The sequence below is a fragment of the Lithobates pipiens genome, unplaced genomic scaffold (genome assembly GCF_037356315.1).
Source record: "Lithobates pipiens isolate NorthernLeopardFrog02 unplaced genomic scaffold, aLitPip1_a1.2 Scaffold_1, whole genome shotgun sequence".
In the NCBI taxonomy this organism is placed as follows: Eukaryota; Metazoa; Chordata; class Amphibia; order Anura; family Ranidae; genus Lithobates; species Lithobates pipiens.
The window spans coordinates 225516282-225534211 of NW_027507685.1; the positions used below are offsets into that span (position 1 = coordinate 225516282).

The window sequence follows — 17930 nt, forward strand, 5'->3', positions numbered from 1 at the left end:
ATGGTCAGAGACTGTAGACATGCTACAAGAAATGGTCAGAGACTGTAGACATGCTACAAGAAATGGTCAGAGACTGTAGACATGTTACAAGAGATGGTCAGAGACTGTAGACATGCTACAAGAGATGGTCAGAGACTGCAGACATGCTACAAGAGATGGTCAGAGACTGTAGACATGCTACAAGAAATGGTCAGAGACTGTAGACATGCTACAAGAAATGGTCAGAGGCTGTAGACATGTTACAAGAGATGGTCAGAGACTGTAGACATGCTACAAGAGATGGTCAGAGACTGTAGACATGCTACAAGAGATGGTCAGAGACTGTAGACATGCTACAAGAGCTGGTCAGAGACTACAAACATTTATTCATCCAAAAGAATTGAGACTGTAATCACTTGATGAGCTGACTCTCTCTGCTAAGGCTGCTTACATAAAACAAGGCTCCCCTCTGGTAGGTACCCAGAATGTGACTTAAAGTGGATGTAAACTCCATTCATGAAATCTGACCTGGGTATATCTAACTGTAGTGTTTACTTATCTCTCTCCAAAGCTCCGTGTCTGTGTGCCGTGTCTTTCTGCTGCTCAGTTCCTCTGTTATCAGCATGATAACCTCTGACAAGTTCTCCAACACGGGAGATAAAAGCAGCTGACAATTTGTGTAGGGTAGGGCGATTAGCAGAGAGCTGGTCTATTCACAGCACAGTGCTGCAAGTTTCTTAATTCCTCTGCCTATGTGGAGGGGAATGCCTTTCCTCCACTCAGCTCACACACAGTGCATGCCAAGATTTCACTCCCAGTGCAAAAAATTTGTAACACGATGTGCACATTATAAAGAGTATAGAAAGTTGAAGACAGCAGATATACATGTAAAACTTATGTAGGGAGATTTGTTTCATCTCTGTGCATCATCTGAGGCTGTTTACTTCACTGGGTATAGGAGAGGGTTTACATCCACTTTAACCACTAGCCGACAAGCTCACGCAGATATACTACTGTGGCAGGGCGGCTCTCCTGCGCGAACTGACGTACCTGTATGTCGGTCCCTGCAAGGAGGGTAGCGCAGCCGCTGGCGGGTAGGGCAGCGCATGCCGCTGGCGATCAGCATTTGTAGTGAGAGTCAGAACGGGGAACTGCCTATGTTAACAAGGTGATTCCCCATGCTGCCTAATGATATGACAGATCTACTGTTCCCAGTGATCGGGAACAGAGATCTCTGTCATGTTCGAGTAAGCCCATCCACCCTACAGTTAGAACACACCAAGGGAATATACTTAACCCCTTGATCGCCCCCTAGTGTTAACCCCTTCCCTGCCAGTGTATTTTATTAAATTGATCAGTGCATTTTTATAGCACTGATCAATGCAATAATGTCACTGGTCCCCAAAAAGTATAATTTGGGGTCAGTTTTGTCCGCCGCAATGTCGCAGTCCCACTAAAAATCACAGATCACCGCTATTCCCAGTAAAAACAATAATAAAATGTGCATATATCTATCCCATAGTTTGTAGATGGGATAATTTTTATGCAAACCAATCAATATACGCCTATTGCGTTTTTTTTACCAAAAATATGTAGAATATATATCGGCCTAAACTGATGAATACATTCGTTTTTTTTATATATTTTTTTTGGATATGTATTATAGCAGAAAGCAGTAAGTGAAAGGAAATCTCTTCAATGCGGGGGAATCCCTGATTGGTCACCAGAATTAGTGTCCCCATTTTTTCTTTTCAAAATTGTCAGCCTTTTTTTGTTTATAGCGCAAAAAATAAAAACCGCAGAGGTGATCAAATACCACCAAAAGAAAGTTCTATTCGTGGGAAAAAAGGACGTCAATTTTGTTTGGGTACAACGTCGCAATTGTCAGTTAAAGCGACGCAGTGGCGTATCGCAAAAAATGGCCTGGTCATTAAGGGGGCAAATTACACAACACAGGCGAATGGTAAAGGAGTCCAAATTATTTACTGTAATTGTTCTTAGTAAGATCACATAAAACAGCCAACCAGGGACGGAGGGGCGGACTGACAACTCATGGGGCCCCCGGGCAATAGGAGATTATGGGGCCCCCCTGTAATAGAAGATTATGGGGCCCCCAGGCAATAGATTGATTTTTAAAAAAACACAGATTTTTACATACTGTCCCTGGTTTTATTGAGGCTGGCAACCTTGATAGGGCCCCTTAGTGGCATGGGGCCCTCGGCCAGTGCCGAGTGCCTGAACGGTCAGTCCGCCCCTGCAACCAACGTGTTCTGGCCCCCAAAAACCCTTCCCCTTCATCATGGCTCAGAAAATTTGACAGCCTTAAATTGATTCGCTAACACAGAATATTAAATAGATCTGGAGTGGATGTAGCTTGCTAATTTATGAGTAGACAATGAAATGTGCCACTGCTAATATATAAATGAAGATCACTGGCCCTGCATAAGGGAAAAAAATATGGGTGACATTAGGTGACACTATGGGGTGTTTGATATATTCATTTATGTTCTTCCCATTATTATTTATATATTTATTATGTAATAATTTGCACTAAATTTTATTGTCAATTTTTGAGAGCATTGCACTTTTCAATTTAATTGTGGTGTGGGTGATATATATTTTTTATTTTTGGTGGTATTTATTTATGGTTTATTTGATTAGGAATAATTAAAGGCTGATGTATTCTATTGGTCTTAAAAAGCTTAGTCTGTTAAACAGATGTGAGCTGGTGCTCCCTCTACACCCCAGTCTGAAGATCCCACGCATTCATAGAAAACAGATTGACCATAAAACAAAAATAACTCACTGATTTCCTATGATTACCGGAGGATGAACTTCAATAATAACAGGTAGTGACACTGATTATTCAGACTTATTATGACTAATTAGAGATAATTACCTGTGGGCAGCTGCAGGTGAATCCCAGTGTGGTGTTAACAGCCAATGTACAGGTTCCGCCATTAGCACAAGGGTTATTATCACAGTAATTAATGATGTGCTCACATCTATGACCTGAGGAGAAGGCAGAGGACATTTATTATATAAAGAGGTATTACTGTATCTATTTAATGTAGATTAATTAGCAGAAGAATTAAAAGAAGGAAAATATTCAGAAAAGAGTTGAGGAAAAATAGAAAAGCATTTTATTATAAACCTGCTGGCTAGAGGAGAGGGGAGGGGAGAAGAGGAGAAAAGAGGAGAGAAGAGGATGAGGAGGAGAGAGGAGAAGAGGGAGGGGATTAGAGAAGAGTGATGGGAGAGAGGGAGTGGAGGAGGGGAGGGAAGGGGAGGGGAGGGGACAAAAAAAGAAAGAGTATAAGTAGGAGAAGGGAGGGGGAGTCAGAGAAGAGAGGGTGGGGGGAGAGAAGAGTGAAGGCATGAAAGGGGGTGGACAAGGGAAAGGAAGGGGAGGGGAGGCGAGAAGAAGGGAGAGTAGAGGGAAGGCCATGGGATGAGAGGAGAGGGCAATAGATTCGATGAAAAGGAAAGGGGATAGAAGGGGAGGAGAGGAGAAGAGGGGAGGGGAGAAGAGGGATGGTGGGTTAGAAAAGAGAGGGTGGGGGGAGGAGAGTGAAGGGAGGAGAGCAAGTGGAGAGGAGAGGAGAGAGGAGAGGAGAGGAGAGGAGAGGAGAGGAGAGGGAAGGGGAAAATAGGAGAGGGGAGGAGAATAGGAGAGGGGAGGGGAGGGGAAGAGAAAGCAGAGAAGAAAGGAAATAGGAGAGAAGAAGAGCGGAGAGTAGAGAAGGAAAGGAGAGAGGAAAAGAGAAGAGCAGAGGGGAGGGGGTGTGGGAAGGGAAGAAGAATTCAGGAAAGGGCAGAGGATAGAAAGACAGGGCCGGAAGGGAGGAGAGGGGAGGAGAGGAGTGGAGAGGGCAAGGAAAGGGTGAAGAGGGGAGAAAGGGGTGGAGAAGGAGAGCAGAGTGGAATGGAGAGGACAGAGGGCAAAGAACAGATGGGGAGGAGAGAAGAAAATAGAGGAAACGAGAGGAGGAGAGTGGACAGAAGAAAAGGAGAGATGAGGAGGAAGGAATGGAGGTGGGTAGAGAGAGGTGGAGGAAGGAATAGAAGGGCAGATGAGTGAAGAGTACAAGGTTGGAGTGGATGTGAGAGAAGCCCATGCTCTGAACCTGTGTAATGTGGATGGCACTGGCACTGAAAGCTGTTGCTGAGCTGCACACAGGTATGTGTCCCTCGTGGCTCACAGGGGTTGAACAGACACTCGTTGACATCCCCTTCACAGCGATCTCCCACATACCCTAGGGGGCAGAGGCAAGAGAAACCCCCAACTCCATCCATGCATGTGCCTCCATGGAAGCACCGAACTTTAGTTGTTGCGCAGTCATCTATATTAATTTCACAGCGGGTTCCTGATACAATATAAAGAAAAACAAAGATTTCTAGGCATACATCTTACATATTTTGTCCTTGAAATGTGACAATTAACACAATACAACACTTTTCTACTCAGCAACATTTCTTTCTAGACATTTTTAAAGAAACACTACAATTACAGATGGGTAAGAACTCATGATCTGCATACTTGTTCCAGCTAGGTCCAAATGCAATATTCCCCACGCGCACGTTCAAGAAAATGGCTGTTTGGTAATTCTGGGTGCTGTAATGACCACAGTCTGGAGACCGTGGACGATCAAAGTGAAGAAGTGTCATCGGCACACCAAGGATGCCTCAAAATGGACCATTTTGAGGAATCATTGGTGTGCTGATGACACTCCATCATTTTGTTCCAGCTTATTGACTCAGAAAGCATTAAAGCTATTAGATTACCATAACAGCCAGGCAACCAGCATTTTTAACAAAAGGAGGTCAGCTATGGCAGTTTACCTATTTCTATCATTTCTATCATTACAATAAAAATAGGGATGAAGGAATCAGAGTATATTTCACACCAAAATGTTGCCATTCGACAAAACGCATTAAGTCAATCGGCAAGGCGAAAGTGAGGTTACTGATGCTCCTTTTAACAATCCTATACGTGACCTTGTGCCAAAAAATGCCCCCCCCCAGACAGTACACAAATAATCAAATACACAAAAATAAACAATAGTATTTATAATTCCTACGCTCTGTGCTATCCTTGTATATATTTGCATACAAAGAACACTAAATGAAATCAACCAAACTACCCTAAATAACCCCCCACTAAAAGAAATTGTTACTAATAGCAAGATTTATGGCACTACCAAAAGCAGGGGTCTGGTTGCCTGAGCAAACTCTGTTAGACCTCTTCTTACATCACTGGCCATCAGAGTCTTCAAATGATGAAGTTCACCAAACTCTATCAATGATTAAACTTTGCTTCTCGGTGTACTGGTCCTTTAACCAGGCAATGTGATTCTTCTGACTTTCCTTACCTTGGGTTCCCGATGGGCACACGCAATGATAGTTGGTCCCTTTGGGCACACACACCCCATTGTGGTAACAAGGCTGGGACAGACATGGATCTTTCTCTTCACAGGTTGCCCCGTGGTATCCATGTAGGCACTGAACAAAAAAGTTGTTGTTATTGTGAGTAGAATACATGAAATAGATCAGGATTAAATGTTGTATTAATCATTTGTTCATAAAATAAAGATTATAATCTCCCACCTGGCAAGAGGGTGACCCAGAAATGTCCCGGCAGCGGCCTCCATTCTTACAAGGGTTTGGGTGACATGGGTCGAATTTATCCAGGCAATGAGGGCCAGAGTAACCCGGGAAGCAACGACATACATAGGATGTCCCTGAATCCACGCAGTTTCCGTGTCTGTTACAGAGCGTGTCAGGGTCCACTCCTACAAAGGGACAGAAAAAAAGAAACACAGAAATGGTAGAACCAAAGACAAGGGAATGTGATCTAACGTGATAGATTGAAAACACAAACTTTTATGCCTTTCTTGTGGCTAATATGTTATGTTGATACAAATGAAAAAGTTAGAAAAGGTAAAAAAATAAAAAAACTCACATGAAAATATAATTGTGCTGTTACCCACAGAAACCAATAAAGGTTGGAGCTTAGATCTACTAAACCGGTGTTTGGGATTAATATAACTTTACTACTGGTAATTTTTATGCAAATACATCTTTCTCATTTACACCCTCTCTTAAAGGATATTATTGTATTCTGTGAAAGGGATTTTTACTCATAATTCACTATATGGCCAATCAGTATGGAGGCGCCACTCCAAACCATTAAGTTTAGGTGTTTCCATTGAAGGATACTGGTAATGGTATAGCATACAAAGACATTTTAGGCAATTGTGCACCTCCACCTTCAGTTTAGGGAAGGCTGTTTTCTTTCTAGCTCCCTAAAGACATGGCTTGATGAGTTTGGTGTGGAGGAACTAAAGTGGCCTGTACTGAGCCCCGACCTCAACCTTACTAAACACCTATAGGATGATTTGAATTGTGATTCGAACCAGCTCTTTTCTTCCAATATCAGTACTGGCTGACCTCAAAAACACTCTTATGATGGTTGTTAAGCCACTTTCACATCTTCATACCACCCCTCTGTGTTCTAACCCTGTGTCTCCCTGTGTGAGTGATTTAAAACAAAAAAAGAAGCCTGCTATACCTAATTTCACAGCACTGCTTGGCTCCTCTCAGCGATCACGTGACCGGCTGGCTCTCCTTTCCCCATCTGACAGCTGCAGCGGACGGGGCTGAGATCCCCCCACTGACGTCACTCGGGAGGGGAGAAGGAAAGGAGAGAGAGTCGGTCGGTCACGTGATCGCTGAGAGTTGCCAAGCGATGCTGTGAAATATGGTATAGCAGGCTTTTTTTTTTATAAATCACTCACCCAGGGGGACACAGGATTAGAACACAGAGGGGATGGGATGATGATATAAATATTATTTAAGCAGCAGGAGTTGTGGGGGAAGGCACTGTCATGAGCTGACAGGCAGGGAGGGGAGTGGGGAGAGAGGACAGAGGAGGACAGGAGAGCTGCAGATGATAGAGGCGTGTAAACAGACGATGGTGTCAGGGTCCATAAAGACATGGATGATCGAGTTTGGGATGGAAGAACTTGACTGGCCTCAACCCGATAGAACACCTTTGTGATGAATTAGAGCGGAGACTACAAGCCAGGCCTTGTCCACATCAGTGCCTGACCTCACAAATGCGTTCCTGGAAGAATGGTCAAACATTCCCATAGACACACTCCTAAACCTTGTGGACAGCCTTCCCAGAAGAGTTGAAGCTGTTATATCTGCAAATGGTGTGCCAACTCAATATTGAGCCTTACGAACTAAGACTGAGAGACCATTACATTTCATGTGCGTGTAAAGGCAGGGTCCCTATACATTTGGTAATATAGTGTGTGTATGTATGTATGTATGTATGTATATATATATATATATATATATATATATATATAAATACATAAACTATCCTACATAAATCATAACCTACACAATGGTCACAAGTCCAAAAACTCATAATAAGAAACAGAAATGGTCTTTTTATTAAATAGTAAAAAATTGTGCTTAGTGCAAAATATAATAACTCCCAAAATAATACAGTTACACAAATAATACATACACAAGTGCTTAAATCCTAGTCAACAATATTGTTGTGCTGTGTCTTTAAATCCCCAAATAAAGTGAAAGCAAACATGTATTTCAAATAAAAAATAAAAATGAAGTGAGTATAATTTGAAATAAAATTGTATCAACACCGTCCACTCAATTATTATTATAAAAGAAAGTTCCAAAAAGTCCATTCTAGTAACTCATCAACTCAAGATGTCCCCGGTGAGTACCACCACCACTATCTCCACACACAGCCTTTTACCAATCAGAAAGATCCCAAATTATAAATTATTTTAATACGTGGGATCTGCTGTGGCCAGTGCATCCAGGAACAAGGGAACCACAGGGCACACCAACAGGGAGTATCAGTGGAATTACCTCTCTCACTTCACAATAGTTAAACCAGAAAGAGAAACAGATAACAACCTCCCATCTTGTGCAAAACCGCTTGCTTTATTATTAATTATACTGTATATCTACTCACAATACGTTTGCATGAAAAAGAACATCAAAAACTGTACAGCGCCGCTAGCTCCAACTCCAGCGTGAGCAATGACGTCAGCACAGGCTCTGCACTGACGCATTTCAACCCAGTAAACATTCTCAAAGGGTGGACCCCTTGAGCTATTCTCACTTATTTTTTAGTATTTATTTGATATTCATATGTTTTTTTTTCCACTTTATTTGGGGATTTAAAGGCACAGCATGGCAATAGTGTCAACATGGTCATTTTTTGATGGCAAAAAAAACCTGGAAAAATAGGCAGCCAGATTTATCCTTTTTTTTTTACTTTCAATATGTTTTTATTTATAATGCAAAGTAAGACAACAAGATGATATCACAAAAAGTACAGTCAGTAAACATCAAAATTCTAAAAGATGTGACTACCAACATAAGCTATCCTTTTTTTTTTTATTCTAACTTACACAAAAAAAAATTAAACTTGGAATCAGTCTAGTTGGTATAAGAAGTACAAACAATTTTATTGTGTGCATAGAAGACATGAAAGTTATCACAAATTGGCACCTCTGGAGGCTGTGGCCTTGCAGGTCAGAAGAGGAGTTTCACAATGATTTCCAACCCATCCAAAGGCACATTGGCACCGATATTGTGTTCCCGTCTGAGAACATATTCCTTTATTTTGACATGGTCTGCGAGCACAGAAGTCTATGATGTCCTGTAGGGACGGTAAATAGAGAGAGGTAAAACTATGAAGCTTAGTGGTCTTGCCATGGCATAGGTTTTTGCTTTAGTATTCTTCTTTTTTTTTTTTTTTATAAATTCTTAATTTTTCTAAAGATATATAAGAACAAAACATGTCAAATTGACATCAGGAAAATACATCAATGTCACTGGACTCCTCCCTCCTTCCCTAAGTGCCTCCATCTGCTAAGGAAGGGAAGGGGGGAGGAGTCCGGTGATGTCGAAGTTCTGATTGAATGTAGCGCATACGGGGGAGGAGCTATGCATGACGTCACCCGCTACTACCCTACGGAACTAACACGATTGTCAGCTTTACATGCTGTGTTTTATCATCTTTATGTGAGAAGTTTGTGTTTAAACACAAAAATTTAATCTTATACTTAAGCGGTGAGCACTTAGATCTTTTCTTTCTACCCATGACCTGGCTTCCTTGCTGAGATCTAAGGAGACGTGAAAGAAGTTTATGGTCAGTGTTAACCCTTTTGATACCCACTTGTGCATGACCACCTGTTTGCACAGGGCTCCATACCATAAGATCAGAGTGATTAGTTAGACCGGAGGTGGAAGGATTGTCACGCTACTGTGGAAAAAAAATGTACTTACGTCAGTGCTACAGATGGAATTTAAAACATATTTGTGTGAACTGTGAAGTTAAGTCATGGATTGTGGAAAATAACTAGTGTCGGGTGATATAGTGTATACCCCATTTACCACTGACTAATGAAGAGTTGCAATGCAGATCAGCTAAAAGTAGATGGATCTGTATGTGCGTTATAATTAATCGAAATTAGTTGATTAATCAATTAAAAAAACAAATCGATTAATCGAACATGAAAATTTTAATCAGTAACAGCCCTAATATTAATAATATCAATGATAAATTCTATACAAGGAAATGTTTGAGTACGGGTAAGTTGAAAATAAAATAGCATAATAGGTTTTCAGATCTGTATTTTAGGCTAGTCCTGCATAATTAGCAGTAACTAGGAGGAGGACATGAAAATAATGAAGTGAAAGGGGAGACGAAAACCAAAAAACAAGGATAACATATCTTAGTTTGTATTATGCAGCACTTTTGCTATTTATACTGTATATACAGTATGTTACAGGACTGTGTTACACACTCAACATCCAATTTTACAAAGCACGGGCTTAAAAATCACTAGCCTAGCAGTGATATTTTGGGTGTAAAACCACACAAACCAAGGGAGAACATAAAAGCTGAACAGAAAGGGTTTCGAGAAACCCAGGCTAAAGTGATAGTAGACTCAACCACCTTGCCACCTAAACAGAATATTCCAAGAAAATGCAAAAATACAATTTGCCCTCACCTCACAGGCGCCCCCTGTGTACAATTCAGGACAGGAGCAGATGTACCCACCAGGAACTTCATGGCAGGTACCCCCGTTCTTGCATGAATCTGTGGTACAGTAAGTGATCTGGTCTTGGCATTGTCTTCCTGTGAATCTTTCTGGGCACAAGCAGGAGTAGGAGGCAATTCCATCCACACAGGTGCCACCATTTAGACAGGAACTATAAAAGAAACAGAATTAATGAATGTCTTATTTTTCATTTTTTTAATTTCTATAATGTTGACATTCTACATAAGGCTTTAAAATTAAAAACCAGGGAAATATACAGTGGGTACAGAAAAGAATCATCTCCCTTTAAAATAATCACATTTTGTTGCTTTCATCAAAAATAGAACTACTGAGTTGGAAAAAGGATCAACCCTCTTCCTAAAAATGACTTGTAAACTCAATCAGGTGTAGCTAATAACCTTCTTAATGGCACACAAAGACATCTGACTTTCAACTGTGATCAGCTGTGGTCATTTTGGTTAGCTCAGCATGAAAAGAGCTTTCCTGGAGCATTTCAGTTCCTGATAGTGCAAACAATCAACTATGGGTGGCAAGGCATTGTCAAAAGGTTTTCGGGATAAAGTTGTTGACAGGCACAAGTCTGGAGTTGGATGTAGGTTTTATCAATGTCTAGAAGCACAGTGAAGTCTATTATTAAGAAATGGAAGGTATTTGGTATAACACAGACCCTCCCTGGATCAGAAACTGGATGAAAGAGCCAGGAGGAAACTGGTCAGAGAGGCCAACAAGAGGCCTACAGCAACTCTGAAGCAGGTGAAAAAATTTATGACAGAGAGCTGTCATTGTGTACATGTGACAACATTATCACAAATTCTCCACAAATGTGGCTTGTATGGGATGGTTGCAAGAAAGAAAGGCCACATGCAGCCATGACTGAGCTTTGCCAAAACGCACCTTGAAGATTCCGAGGCCACATGGAAAAAGGTGTTTTGGTCTGATGAGACTAAAATTATTTAGCCTTAACACCAAACCATATCCAATACAGGTCACCATCCAAATAACACCATTCCTACAGTAAAGCATGGAGTTTGTAATATCCTGTTGTGGGGGTGTTTCTCTGCAGCAGGGACTGGAGCACTTGTCAGGATAGAAGGAAATATGGATGGGGCAAAATACCCTCATATTCTTGAGGAAAATCTGCTGCCCTCTGCTAGAAAGTTGTCAATGGGAAGAAAGTTTACCTTCCAACATGACAATGACCCAAAGCATACAGCAACAATTACCACACAGCTGTTGAAGGAGAAAAAGGTGAATTGCATAGCCTAGTCAGAACCCAGACTTAAACCCCATTGAAAATCTGTGGAATGACTTGAAGACTGAAGTCCACAAACAGTCACCATTAAATTTAACTGAACTTTAGCAGTTCTGCAAAGAAGTGTGGGCAAATATGTGCACAGTTAGTAAAGACATATCCCAACAGACTAAAGGCTGCAATTAAAGTGGTTGTAATCCCTTACAACACACTTTGACCTACAGGTAAGCCTAGATTAAGGCTTACCTGTAGGTCCAAGAAATATCTCCTAAACCTACACGGTTTAGGAGATATTTGCCGAAAGACAGGCACCGTTGTCTACGGTGCGCGGCGCGCAGGCGCACTGAGCGCGGCACCCTTCAACGGCGATATGGCGAACGTGGCGGCTCCCGTGCGCATTTGCGGGAGTGACGTCATCCTGGCTTCGCCGAATGACAGCGGCGGAGCGGCCCGACCCACCGAGAAGATGGATGCGCCGGACTACAGGGGACAGCGGTGACTTCGCTGGCTCCTGTGTCAGGTAAGTGACACATAATGGGCTACTATGCGATGCATAGTAGTCCATTATGCTTTACCTTTGCAGGGAATGAAAGAGGAAGTAAACTCATCAGGGTTTACTTCCTCTTTAAAGCATAAGGGGTTCAACAAAATACTGACATAAGGGGGTGATCCTTTTTCCAACTCAGTGATTTTGTTTTTGAATTTTTTTGAATTTTTTGTGACATGTTAGTGTTATATCAGGCTGCATAGACAGGCTGCAAAGCAACAAAATGTGATTATTTTAAAGGGATGCGATTCATTTCTATACCCACTGTACATATTTATAACTCAGGCTACTGGCTCTTCCTACGCTATTTCTACAGATGCTTCCCAGCATCAGGCAGAAGTAAACAATAACCAGAACATAAAGGAAAACCTGTAGAAAAAATAAATATAAATTCTGGCACAGGCTGACTACAGCCCAGTAGCATTTAGAATAGGGACACTACTGCTTATGTCAGGGTCCCTACATGATATTTAACCACTTACTGACCGGCTCTTGCACATATACGGTGGCAGGATGGCTCTCCTGCACGAATCACTGTATATGTATGGCGGGTTCTTAAAGAGCCATAGCAAGAGTGCATGACGTGGGATCCAATGCGCATGTCTGGCGGGCGCGATTGCATCCGGCCACTCGTGATCGCGGTCACGAGAGCCAGAACCAGGATTTGTGTATGTATACACACAAAACCCTGTTCTGGCAGGGGAGAAGAAATAGATCGTCTGTTCCTACTAAGTAGGAACACACTTAACCCCTTGATCGCCCCCTAGTGTTAACCCCTTCCCTGCCAGTGACATTTATACAGTAATCAGTGGCTATTTTTAGCTCTGATCGCTGTATAAATGTCTATGGTTCCAAAAAAAGAGTCAAACGTGTCTGATCTGTCCGCCACAATCTCGATAAAAAACGCTGATCGCCGCCATTAATATTAAAAAGTATATAAAAAATAAAAATGCCATAAATCTATCCCCTATTTTGTAGACGCTATAACTTTTGCGCAAACCAATCAATATACACTTTTTGTGATTTTTTTTTACCAAAAATATGTAGAAGAATACTAATTGGCCTAAACTGATTTTTTTTTTAATTTGGGATATTTATTATAGCAAAAAGTAAAAAATATTTTTTTTTTCAAAATTGTTGCTTTTCTTTTGTTTATAGCACAAAAAATAAAAACCGCAGAGGTGATCAAATACCACCAAAAGAAATCTCTATTTGTGGGGGAAAAAAGGACGTCAATTTTGTTTGGGTACAGCGTCGCACGACCGCGCAATTATCAGTTAAAACTAAGCAGTGCTGAATCGCAAAAAATACCCTGGTCAGGAAGGGGGTAAATTCTTCTGGGGCTGAAGTGGTTAAGTGATTGCGTTTAGATCTGCTTCAAGCACAAGACAAAAAACGCATTGTTGATTTATAAATACAATTCACACTTTTTTAAGCCACCAAAGAACATACTAAAAGGGAAAAAAAAAACAATCCTATGTAATAGAAGGGTCAAGTTTTCTCTCTTTATCCCTATTGTTTCTGGCTGCCTGAGTCCTCTTACCTGTTGGTACAGTCTTGAATGTTCACCTCACACTCGTTTCCTTCATAGCCTCTGGCACAGTCACAGGTATAGGAGTCGCCAAGGTTCTTGCATGATCCGCCATTTTGACAAGGTGAACTTGCACAGCTGTCTACATTCTCCTCACAGAGCATTCCTGTGTATCCAGAGGGACAAGCGCAGGTAAACATGTCAGGCAGACTGAGGCATGTACCTCCATTCTGGCAACTATCTAAAGGAGAAAATGAGGAAAGGAAATGTAAAGTGTTAAGAAAAACATCAGGCTCTATGGTAAAACATACAAAAAAATATTGTTTCTGTATGGCCCATGGCAACCAATCAGATAAACTGTCATATTTCAGCTAAGCTGAGAAAGTGGAAGGCAGCATTTGACTGGTTGCTAGGGACCAGTGCTTCACAAGAACTTCTAGATAAACCACCTGACAGGCAGTGATCTAATGCAGATTCACAGTGATGTCCGGTGTACCCCAAGGCACAGACACAGCTGTATGCTCCAGGGATGTTAACACAACCGGCTCCGTTCTTGCAGGGGTCATCTGAACATTCATCAACATCTTCTTCGCAGTGTGGACCTGCAGGGACAAGAGAACAAATAAAAGGGGCTGAATATGAGAAATACGATTAAAGTGAACCTAGAAACATAGAAGAGTGACGGCAGAAAATAGACCAAGTAATCCATCAAGTCTGTCCCATTGTTTTTTGTAATTTTTACAGCTTTTTATATATATATATATATAATTTTGAGTTATGAGTCAGGTCTATTGTAGATTTCAAAATGTTGTTTTAAATATGTTTAACCATTTTATACAATAGTTGCTTTGTTAACATTGAATATATGATAAAGGATTCCCAAAGCACTATGGGTTTCCAAAGAGAGATAGCCCAGCAGATGTTGCTTCCTTGCATACACTGTCTCTGGCTAAATCATATATTGAGAGAGGAGAAGGGGGGGGGGGGGTGATTACTGTTTTGACTCATTAATCTGTGTGCAGAAAATTTAAAACCCAATTTTGGTTAAAAAAAAAGGCTTAATTGAATGGAACTCAATCTATAAATAGAGGACGTTGTAGATCACATTTCATTTACTGAAAAGATAGTATAGCCCAAATGGAGGAGGAGAAAGGATGGCATAGTCAGCATTCTTGATGAGTGTCTGTCACAGGTCTCTCTGCTCTATTAACCTCAAACGATTGGGGGTAAGGAAAACAGAGGAGGAAGATTTCTACTAAAGTAAGAGACAGCAGAACAAAGGACACATCATACTGATAATAAGTAATGTTCCTTGTGCTGATTTGTTGTTTTTGCTTTAGCAAACTTAGGCTTTAAGCTTGAGCTATTGGGATCTGTAACCTACTTTTTTCATCAGTGGGGCTAAGAAGAAACACGTGAAAAGAGTCAAAAGCTTCAACTACTTGCTGAAAATTTAAAATATGTAGGGATCCTGCTACGGATTTTTTTTGTGCTTACATGGAGGTGTTAAACTATAACTAAACACATATCACTTACTTTTTAGAAGTGTCTAATTGTGTTGATAGTGCTCATTGCTTCTTACAGTTGTGGTTGAGCTCCAGTAGTCTATTTCAGAGGTTGGCATTAGAGATGAGCAAAATTGAGGGTTTTAGATTTTGATGAAAATCAGGAATTTGATTAAATTCTTGGTGAAGTACTTTGGAGTTTATCAGAGTCAATGGATAAGGTGAAATTAAAGTAGAACTGAGGTCTTCTGGGTATGAGAGGTCTCGTGCCAATTTCCTTAGCCTGAGACCTTATGCAGCTCACACCGCCGGACCGGTATTTACACCCATAGGCTACGTGGGAAGCCTTATTTGGGGACGATAATTCTGTCGTTAGGGGTTGCTTAGTACTAATAAACCCCTTTCAGCCCTTGGGGAAAGTGGATGTAACACTCACATCCTATACTCCGAAGCGATTTATGGAGGACGGCATCATGTGTTACCATACCATTTATAGATCTGCCATTGTGTTTAAGTGATTCTGGTACTTTTAAGCGCTTCCATTTCATACACTCAGAAGAGCGCTTCTAAAAAGAAGTACTACTATGTTACCAGTTCCTGCTCTCCACCCCTGATGAAAGTTCTGTAATAACAGCAACTGGAAATGTGTCGGGTTTGGGATATCTACAAGAGTAGTAGTGGTCTTTGTATAGATGTTGTTTTGTTGTAACAATTTTTTGGTTGTATATTTTACTGGAGACATCAAGTGTTTATGTGTCTCTTTTTATCATTCTGTATCTTATAAATAAAATGTATGTTTTAGTTGTACTTTGATGGTGTCGGTGGTCTATTAAAGTCCCATTAAGGGGGGTTTTCTTTTTGAATTCAACACAGGGATGGGACCACCACGCTATATTTGTTGACTCAGTGAAAGTCCTTCCTTTTGTGTTCTCGTGCCAATATGGACAGAATATATACAGAATAGGCAAATACTAGAATGTGCTTAATTTGAGCACAGGTTCACTTTAAAATGTTGTGTAACATTTAGTCCTTTCCATAATAAAAAAAGGAAATCCATACAAATTCAATATTCATTTCATTAAAAAAAGGCAGAATATGACTTACCTTGCCATTCTGCGGGGCAAAGGCATGATGGATCAGTGATGTTGGGGTTCTCATTACAAGTGCCTCCATTAAGACAGGTCTCAGGAGAACACAGCTGAACAGCTATTTCACAATTTAACCCTACAAAGAAACAAAAGTATATTTTTGCACACACTCTGAAACAGTAAAGCAGTTTGTACCGAAAAACTAAAGGTCTACACACCAATGACAGCACTGAGATTAACACCAACTTCCAGGGCAGGACTTAGGGCGGTGGGGGCCCCTGGGCTTGAGTAACTTTCGGGCCCTACCTTCTATATAATACCTTATTTATCAGCGTATAACACGCACCCCAAGTTTAGGAGGGAATTTTAAGGAAAAAAACTTTTAGGAGGAAAGTTTAAGGAAAAAACTCACATTTAAATGCCCATATTAGTGTCCATCTGCAGCCTTGCCCATCCATCTGCAGCCTCGTCCAGTGTCATTTGCAGCCTTGTCAGTGTAGCCTTGTCATTGCAGTCTTGAAGTTTAAAAATGGCGCCGCTGAGAGTCCTCTGTATCTCGGTGGTTCTCAGGTCCTCTCTGTGGTTCTCGGGTCCTTTTGCAGTCCCAAGCGGAGCCGAGAGTAGCCGAGTGTACTCGGCTCGGCTCACAGTCACGCCCAGTCCCTGTGTTATGTCCATCATAGGGCGGGACTGGGCGTGACTGTGAGCGGAGCCGAGTACACTTGGCTAAGTATCTCAGCGGGGCCCCCTATTGGGCTGGGCCCATGGGCTTGAGCCCAGTCAAGTCCAATGGTAAGTCCTGCCCTACCAACTTCATACTCCAGTCGCATGCAGACGCTGTCAAGATCCCCCTTCGAATTGCCCCACCCTAATGCCACATACACATGATTGGATTTTCCGACGGGAAATGTTGGATGTGAGCTTGTTGTCGGAAAGACCAACCGTGTGTATGCTCCATCGAACATTTGCTATGGGACTTTCCGCCAACAAATGTTGCCTAGCAGGTCCTCAAATTTTCCGTCAACAACACTTTGTTGTCGGAAAGTCCGATCGTGTGTACACAAGTCCATGCACAAAAGTCCGAGCATGCTCAGAAGCAGAAGCGCCCCTTCTTGTAAACTAGCGTTTGTAATGGAGAATTAACATTTGTGACGTGGCAAATTAGTAAATCTCCAAATGCAGAGCACATTCTCTTTTTCTTTAATGGGATAATAATGAAGCTGCTTTGCTGGTGATACTGATGGGGTTATTGCAAACGAATTTTCAAATTTTCAATTTTCAAATTGCTTTTTTTTCAAGTGTTATCAAGAATAATAATAATAATAGCGCAAAATAAAAAACGCCAAATGAAAAGCGCGAATCAACACTCACCAAACTTTTACAAACACGAAATTAGCAGAATGAGCCCAAAAGGTGGCACTAAAGAGCTAAAAATCCACGTTGTACATCTAGTATGTTCGTAATTGTTGGCCAACATTTGTGTGACCATGTGTATGCAAGACAAGTTGGAACCAACAACCTTCAAACAAAATTCCACGGTTTTGTTGTCGGAAAGTCCGATCGTTAGAGGTGTGTGAACCGGCACCATTGCGAGCCAGACACACTCTCCTGTCATGCGAATAGGATGCGGGGAAACCGACATCCAATTTGCCTAATGGGCAAGATGATGCTAGACACATGGTTAAGCCTTTCTTTCTTTACTAAAAATCAACAGGAACACAGACAGGAAATTATATCATACCCATGTAGTTCCACTAGGGAAAACAAAGCATTGTACAAGGACAACAATATAAAATATGAAAAATGGTTAATGCACCTGTATGAACAACATGAAATAAGGAAAAATCTAAAGTAGGCATCTCTTCAGGCAACAAAAAATTCCAAAACACAAAATGTTGCATTACTGTCTATGG

At 41.3% G+C, this 17930-nt stretch overlaps 1 protein-coding gene across 1 annotated transcript in view; it reads right to left on the reverse strand.

Annotated features, from left to right (window-relative positions):
- The window catches only part of NOTCH4 (notch receptor 4), a 127680-nt gene that overhangs the window by 33674 nt on the left and 76076 nt on the right, over positions 1 to 17930 (reverse strand). The window contains exons 14-22 of the mRNA XM_077483835.1: positions 16034 to 16153; positions 13874 to 14026; positions 13437 to 13665; positions 10044 to 10245; positions 8536 to 8686; positions 5587 to 5771; positions 5352 to 5481; positions 4107 to 4346; positions 2879 to 2991 (exon numbers count right to left, since the gene is read on the reverse strand). Of these exons, the coding sequence (XP_077339961.1) occupies positions 2879 to 2991; positions 4107 to 4346; positions 5352 to 5481; positions 5587 to 5771; positions 8536 to 8686; positions 10044 to 10245; positions 13437 to 13665; positions 13874 to 14026; positions 16034 to 16153 (1523 nt within the window). The remainder of the gene's footprint in view (positions 1 to 2878; positions 2992 to 4106; positions 4347 to 5351; positions 5482 to 5586; positions 5772 to 8535; positions 8687 to 10043; positions 10246 to 13436; positions 13666 to 13873; positions 14027 to 16033; positions 16154 to 17930) is intronic.